Source organism: Hyaloscypha bicolor, assembly GCF_002865645.1.
Source record: "Hyaloscypha bicolor E unplaced genomic scaffold K444scaffold_49, whole genome shotgun sequence".
Classification (NCBI taxonomy): domain Eukaryota; kingdom Fungi; phylum Ascomycota; class Leotiomycetes; order Helotiales; family Hyaloscyphaceae; genus Hyaloscypha; species Hyaloscypha bicolor.
This window is the reverse complement of record NW_020194551.1, coordinates 260,157-267,528: the sequence shown is the minus strand read 5'-3', so window position 1 is coordinate 267,528 and position 7,372 is coordinate 260,157. Positions and strand designations below refer to the sequence as shown.

Below are 7,372 nucleotides of genomic sequence, written 5' to 3'. Positions count from 1 at the left end.
CCGAGCCTAAAAAAATCGTAATAAAAGCCCCTCGCATTCCAGAACTACTCAAATACAGAGCAAGGTACTCGAGCTGCTCCTCTCTAATCCCTAGCTGAGCCCTAAGGATTTGGACGGAATCGCGTTCCGATGCGCGATTCCCTAGAAGGGGGCGATTCTGGTGTTCCTCACGTGACCCTTTTTTTTTACGGAGCCCCGTGAGCCAACCGCTTAGGGTGGCCTGAACGTAGGACAATATAGAGAAGACGAGTTTAGGGCCGCTCCGCTAAAATTATTACTGGCGGCCCTACGCAAGCTCCGGGGCCAGTAATAATTTTGCCCTAAACTCGTCCCGAGTAGCTGGAATTGCTCGAGTAATTGCAAGGTTATTTAGCCACACCCTGGCTCGCAAGCTCGCTTGCTGTGGCGTCAAACCGTACTGGAAGTTTTGGTGTTCCTGCACAGACCCCATCACGTGACAGCGTCCGTTTTCTCCGGAAAATAGCGTTAATATAAGAGAGGAAAGGAAAGAGAGGATTAAGGGACTATCTGTCACATACGACCATAGACTGAGGAGAATTGGGCTATCTCCATAGTCCCAAGTCGCCCCAGCATCAAAGGTGCAATGTTTCTTATATCCAAGGGATGAAATCATGGCCCTTAAATTAAATTCAAAGGAGAATGTGGTTCTGGGATCTCATTTCCTAAGCGCCGGCATTTCATTCTTAAGGCAAGTTGATCCTTGAAACGAGTTCCAAGTTTTAAGCCATAGAACAAGAACACATAGAAGTAAAGCACAATGCCTATGTAATGCTGCTTTTGATATCAGATGTGATTATGCATCAACGCATGAATCTCTTCTTTCTCCCAATCTCTTCTTTGATCTCTTCCTTCTCACCCTTCTGCCCTCAACTTCGTCCATACTCTGAATTTTTGACCACAAAAATCATTTGCCCAAGAACTAAGCGCATTCTTTCTTGATGATTCCAAGACAGGTGTAGCTAATTTTGCCTTTCACCAACACTAAAAGTATAGGAGTCAAGGAGGATTGGTATGAACTTTTTAAAATTATTGGCCTGTTCCCTATGATACCATATTACCAAGGGGGTATGTTGTATTGGAAGACTTCTCAAGACTGGGACATTGTGTCTAATCCAAAGTTCAGCAACAACAAGAGAAAAGAGGTCAAGCACAATCTCATTTGCCAACACAACAAAGAAGAGCTCTCAACCAAGATGGGTAGAGCTTATTTAGCAAGAAGACATGGACATCTTAAGCAGAGTTGCAGACAGAATGGCACCCAGTAGGCGGGAGGCTGGAAACAGATCAAATAGGAGATTTAATACTAGTCTAAGACCTCTCCTATGTCCTTCCTATCTATTATATAGTTAGTAATAGAGTATACCACATTATCACTATACTATATGTGGAGGCAAGCCAAAAATAAGGAGAGTTTTCTCTGAAAGGTGAAAGGGAGATAAAAGTACCCGTCTCTCGTGTCGACTAAACCAAAGACTCGATGCAAGACCGTATCCAATCCGGCGAGACTAAATCAATCGGGTTTTGTCTCGTTTATAATCGCTAATCATTTGCACCATATTCCAGAAGGACTGCGATGACATAGTGGAAGTCGGCGGAAAGGGTGCCTTCTGGATATCGCCAAGGATGCCTGAATGTTGAGGATTCGGGAAGCCGAAGAACTTGAAGTGGAGTAAGACCCTTGTGGTTCCGCATATTCGGGTCTGCACCGGCTTTCAGGAGGACGCGGACCCTTTCTTGGCGGAAATGGTCCGTACGGGCTGCCTTTGGATCTCCACACGAGTCCACTTCAGAGGGAAGGTCAAATTTCCAAGATATCTGCTTGTGAAGTGGGGTATCGCCATCTGAGTTCGGAATGTTCGGGTTTAAACCTTGATCCAGAAGAAGTTTGAGAGCGCTGCTGTTGTTGATAATTCCCAACGCCGCTTCAAATTGTATTTTGCTCAAGGGCAGCTCCAATAGAGTGTTTATAACTTCCGTGTGCTCATGAAGCTTCTTGAAAAGTTCACATATTATCTTGGCTCCTTGAGAAGGTTCTAAGACTACGGCCGTCGTATCTGAAGGCACTAAGAGCTTCAACACTCTCAAAGCTTCTTTAACAGAATCCTTTGAGCCGACTTCACTCAGTATTCGTAGACCAAGGGCAGCAGGAGTTTCTCCATTCCCGTTGACGCTGGAAAGATCTTCACCGAGATCTATCAAGCGTTTCAGAAGGTAATCAGGGAAGCTTCTGCACTGCTCCCGGAAGAAAGTTTTCACTAGGACGTGAATAGGAGGATCAGACCTAGTAGTTGTGAGTCTTGATTCGACGTACCCCCTGAAAAGCTGATCGAAAACGGTCTCATATTCTTCCGAGGAGGCTGGAGTGTCGCCTTTTTGCTCGGGAAATACGTCCATTAGCGAACCTGATCCATGCCTTTGATTCTTGTGAGACTGATTATTTTCGAAGATATCTCGGTTTTCAAGGAAATAGTGCAATGGAGTTTTGGCAGTTGAATAGACCAGTGATGCATCCCCGCCATGCCGTAATATCCAAGACAAAGTAGGGAAGATGTAAGCGGAAAGCTGCACTTTGACTATCAAGTGGAGTAGATTTAGAGACTCCTCGTTTGTTGAATTGATGGGTATTCCCCGCTGTGACATCTCCTCCAAGAAATCAATAGCTAGAGACAAATTCGGCGGGGGAATTAGGACCATGTTGGGAAGTTTCCATAATCCAATTGCAAAGTGTCCGAGGACTGCTTTTCCATTCAAGTTCAGCGCATTGAGGCTTGCCCCTTTGCTCAGAAATAGCTTTGCAGCGATGAAGTTTCCATAGCCAAGAGCCGCAAGAAGAGGTGTTTTGCCTGATTGATCTTGTTCACTGAGAGAACAACCGCAATCCACAAGACGTAGGATTAGAGTGCGATACTCTTCACGAGATTGCCGGATGTACGCAAGACTATGCAACAAAGACGTCGACTTGGCTCCCGCCATCGGGTTGGCTCCAATATCAAGAAGAAAATGGCTATCCTGCCAGCGGCCTAGCTTGACAGCAACAGTCAGCGCTGTTTCCCCAAAGTTATCTTCGGAGTCGACATAACATCCTCGGTTGGCCATAATTTTCATCATTTCATATCGCAGCTTCTCTTCAGACTCTGACTCGCGGCGCCTGCCTATCAGAAGATGAAAACATTGCTGACGGTGGCCGGGTGTGGTGCACGAAGCCCCTCGAAGTATTAAAAGTTTAGCGGCATCGAAATTGCGCACCGTGAGTGCAGCGCTCAATGGAGTGTCTCCTCGACTCCGACATCTGAGACCAATGGGGAACCCGTTATCGAGAAGGGCTTCCATTAAATCCGGTTGGAAACTACCTCTGCATAACTGATGGAGCACAGGATCCCGGTCGCTGAAGTTAGATGTCGAGAGCGGAACTCGAGAATAGCTCTGCGCGATTAATCGAAGAACAGCGTGGGAATTATGTTGCAGACATTTTCGTACGCAGTCCTTACTTGGCATTGCGTTTCCTTCCATCAATAGTTCGGCCATCTTCACATCATTCAATCGACAAGCCATGGAGAGCGGAGTATCCCCTAAAGAATCTTTGGCGTCAACGACGATGTCTGGGTTCCGAATAAGCAGTTTTATGGCTCGGAGATTCATGCCACCAACCGCAGAGTGAAGTGCAGTTCTTTTGTACCAATCGCTATGAAGTGCGTTGGCTTTGTGATTAAGGAATAATTCGATCAGGTCCTTCTCCCCGGAACGGCAGGCATAATGGAACGGTGTTCGACCCAGAATATCGCATTTGTCGACAGTTGCGCCTGCCTCGATGAGGACCTGGCATGATATCTTAGAGCCAAATTTTGCTGCTTCATGAAGGGGGGAAGCCTCCAACAAACCACCTGATACATCGGGAGAGACCCCTAATTCGAGAGCATTATGAAGGCAAGAGGAAAGACCAAGGCGAGCGAGATACTGGACTGGATGAAGTACACCGGTCCTGAAGATGAACTCCGGGCCAGACGTCTTCATGTGCTGCGGTTGTTGCTCGGACTCCAGTGAGTTCAGACTGTACAAAGATCGCACGGGCGCCGACCCTCCAAGTGTTTGATTTTGTGGTGTAAAGAATATCCTCTTCCGTGAAAGTTCGAACGGCTCTGACTGTACAGGTGGGGCTGTGCCAACTTCTCGATTATCATAAGTCCTCGGGGCTCTGGTCCGTTCTTTTGCTGCCTGCAATGTTTCCTTTGCCTTCTGTATGTCAGAAGACATAGGAGACTCATAGAGATCTTGCCAAATGGTATATTTGGGGACCATGCCAAAGAAGAAGGACCTTATGGTAGGCCATAGGCCAGAATCTCCTGAATTTGACCCACACTTCGCATGGTGAGTCCAGAACTTTGCGGCGTAGTGTATAAATGATAATTCGCCTTCATAAACGTTCCCTTGCGTGAGCATTCCGTATTTCATGGATTTCATTGCTTTCATAACAGAATCTAATTGGAGGTATTTCAAGCAGAGACTGGCTAGCATGAGATTGGATCCCTCCTCTGAGAGTTTGAACTGGTTTCCGACTTTATCGCTTGACGTGAGAAATTCCCGGGCCGTATAGTGAACAAAAGACACCCTGTTGGTTTCTCTATCATAACGGATGAGATGAGCGCCGAGATGCAGAATGTTTAAAGGATCGGAGATAATGCTTGAGGGCCTGAGCTCATCTTGAGACTGGTCTAGCGAGACTGCGACGCAAAGTTCGGCGAGAGTTAACGGGCGATAGGCAAAGGCAACCCACCTGAATAATCTCTTTGAAAGATTAATATTATGGGTAGGTAAAGAGTCTAGAATGTTTTTGTATGTCTCGCCCAGCCCTATGGGCAGTCTGGGTAGAGCTCGTCGGATTGCATCATCCGAAAGATTATCGGATAGTCCGCTCAGATGACAGGCAACCCATTGAAACCTATCATATTAGCATTCTGATAGCCGTGAATTGTAATAATGCCGAACTTACATGCCATCTGATCTGGTCGTCAAAGTATTGACGATTTCTGTGTACAGCCCCGGATCATTCAAAGAAATGGTCTTTGAATTAATGAGACTGTCCAGCGCATATGAAGCGTACCTTTCTATATCGTCGCGTGATAGTGCAGCTGAAATTGTGACTTCAAGGTAAGAACTGCTTTGAGGAGCTGTAATTGAATGCCAGATCTGACGCAAAGTTTGAGATGGCCTGCTCGTAAACAATACTCGGATCGAGAGAGCTTGTATGTGATTGGAAAGGTTAAAAAGGACGTAACGTTTCCATTCCTGCACGTTCGGGTCCTTTAATAGGCTCGAACGAGCTTACGTGCTTCCACGTGTAATTAGATTACGTACAAAAGCATGATCAGAAATCACATGTAGGCGGACGAGAAGTCACGTGACGTTTTGAGTTTCCTCACTTTCATCGACGGCATCCACAACGAGAACGATCTTTTGGTTTTCGGCCAACTTCGCGACCAAGCTCTCCAGGAATTCGGAAGTGGTCGAAGCTTGAGATAGTGCGAAAAACCGCGGACCTGGCCGTGAAGAGACCCACATATTCAGCTTGACCATGGCGGCATCCTTTTGCGTTATGATTTGAGAAATGATGGATAGCAGAAGGCTTCGTATAGTCCGCTTCCCAAAATCTGTGTAGCCAAAGTAGAAGTAGAGAACTGTTAGGTTGTCGGAAGCAGAATCAAGCTGCAGCTGTTGAATGATGGCAGAGCTATATGGATTCGTTAATGCCGAGCGAGATTCCAACTATCAGGCATAGACTTACGAGATAATAGTCTTTCCGGAACCAGCTTCATTATGTATTAGCTTAGCTAAGGCAATGAGGAATTGAGGGCTGCAATTACCAATGCCGTTTAACCACAACAACCCCCCTTCCAAAATCCATTGCTGGTAATGGGAATGCGAAAATACCCATAAGCATGTTCCAGGACAGCGCACTGTTATGGCCCGGAAGTGGTTGTTGGCGACATTTGGAGCATCTAGCCATGACAGGACCTGCTCGATCTGGGCTCTATTTGTATTCCCTACCGTGACTCAGTACAATAACGTATTAGAAAGACGTGAGGATCAACCATACCTTGATTGTGGTGGCCAAGTTTATCTACTTGCGACAAAACGTTGCCAACGGAAGTTCTGTGTGCAAGGAAATCAGAGCACAGTTCTTATCTGGGTGAAAGTCAATAAATACCTCGAATCGACAGCCAACGCAAGGCTGATCGTCGATTTGTATTGTGAAATCTCGGCGAGCAAGGCCTTAGCTCTGTTTTGCTTCAGTGGCCAAACCAGCTCTGCACGTTGCTCTTTGACCTTGGTTAATAAACGAATCGACAATACTTTGTTAATTCGCAACTTCTTTTGCGATCCTGAAGTGGCAGGCGGACTGCCAGTTAGGGTTGAGGTGGGGTTACTGCTTGAACTAGTTGCGGCAGGCGCTGCCGCAGTCACATTCAGCAGATCACACAGCTCTTGCAGAGCCTTCTGACATGCTTTCAGAGGACTATCAGGGCTGTTCAATATCTCCTGGAGATTCCCATTGGCATTTCCCGAAGTAGCGAAGGGTAGGTCCAGCAAGCCGACCACTGATTGCAAAGCCGCGACCTCTGACACAATAATTCGAAGATAAGCCGGCGCCCCCTTGACCGCAGTGAGGTAGTTGCTGCATGAAGAAATGACAGCGCCGCTAAGTTGAAGTACTGCACTGATCGGATCCATATTTGCTGACGACATTTGAAATGTGACGTGACCGATATCTCCAAGTCTGTTGAGTTTTGGTGAGGTTTCAGCTGAACTACCTGTACCTTCGGCCTCTGTGGGGCGCAGTCTTGCCCAACTGCGCCCGCATGACTGAAGTGAAGGCTGAGCCGACTTGATGGGATAGGGTAGGTTTTAGCAAAAGAAACTTTTTGATACATGCCAAAAAATTTCACCATGCCTAATCAGGATGCTTGGCATTATACGCAGTGGCGGGCGGTTTATACAATCAACCCCAGATATTTGAGATTATGTGACTTCTGTGACGGAGTTAGGGCAAACGCAAGCAATTCAAACCTATATCTTGATCAACAGAGGTAACTCTGAGTATGTTGTTCTCGATTTCGTTGCTCATCACGTGGGTCGCTTCTTGAGACCAGTGTGTCAAAAAATAATCAAAGCTAATTAATTATAATTAATTAGCTTTGATTATAATTAAGTATTATTTGATTAGCTTGATTTTGACTTGATTTGATTAGGATTAGGATTATAATTAATTATAATTAATTATAATCATCACGTGATAATATATAATTATACTTTCTTAGGCATTTTTAAAGATTATTAAATAACTAAGATTTATATT

General features: G+C 45.8%; 2 protein-coding genes across 2 annotated transcripts; both read right to left on the bottom strand.

Annotated features, from left to right (window-relative positions):
• Positions 1-1,293: 1,293 nt before the first annotated feature.
• On the bottom strand, positions 1,294-4,549 carry K444DRAFT_556018 (ankyrin). The gene is made up of 2 exons (XM_024876726.1): positions 1,467-4,549; positions 1,294-1,356 (listed from the first exon to the last, which is right to left on the bottom strand). The coding sequence occupies exon 1, from the start codon at positions 4,531-4,533 to the stop codon at positions 1,561-1,563; it is 2,973 nt and encodes a 990-aa protein (XP_024740698.1). The 5' UTR covers positions 4,534-4,549; the 3' UTR covers positions 1,294-1,356; positions 1,467-1,560.
• Positions 4,550-5,286: 737 nt separating this feature from the next.
• Positions 5,287-6,772, bottom strand: K444DRAFT_609607 (uncharacterized protein). Its single transcript, XM_024879603.1, has 5 exons — positions 6,224-6,772; positions 6,113-6,168; positions 5,880-6,059; positions 5,801-5,825; positions 5,287-5,746 (listed from the first exon to the last, which is right to left on the bottom strand). Exons 1-5 carry the CDS (start codon positions 6,745-6,747, stop codon positions 5,413-5,415), a joined length of 1,119 nt encoding a protein of 372 aa, XP_024740697.1. The 5' UTR covers positions 6,748-6,772; the 3' UTR covers positions 5,287-5,412.
• Positions 6,773-7,372: the final 600 nt, after the last annotated feature.

What these genes read in the sequence shown, in the direction of transcription:
- K444DRAFT_556018 (XM_024876726.1), bottom strand. Translation starts at nt 4,533, where the DNA reads ATGCTAGCCAGTCTCTGCTTGAAATACCTCCAATTAGATTCTGTTATG.
- K444DRAFT_609607 (XM_024879603.1), bottom strand. Translation starts at nt 6,747, where the DNA reads ATGGATCCGATCAGTGCAGTACTTCAACTTAGCGGCGCTGTCATTTCT. An exon ending in GCGTTGGCTGTCGATTCGAG is followed by an intron (nt 6,169 to 6,223) that starts GTATTTATTGAC and finishes CCTTGCACACAG; the next exon opens with AACTTCCGTTGGCAACGTTT. An exon ending in ACTTGGCCACCACAATCAAG is followed by an intron (nt 6,060 to 6,112) that starts GTATGGTTGATC and finishes GAGTCACGGTAG; the next exon opens with GGAATACAAATAGAGCCCAG.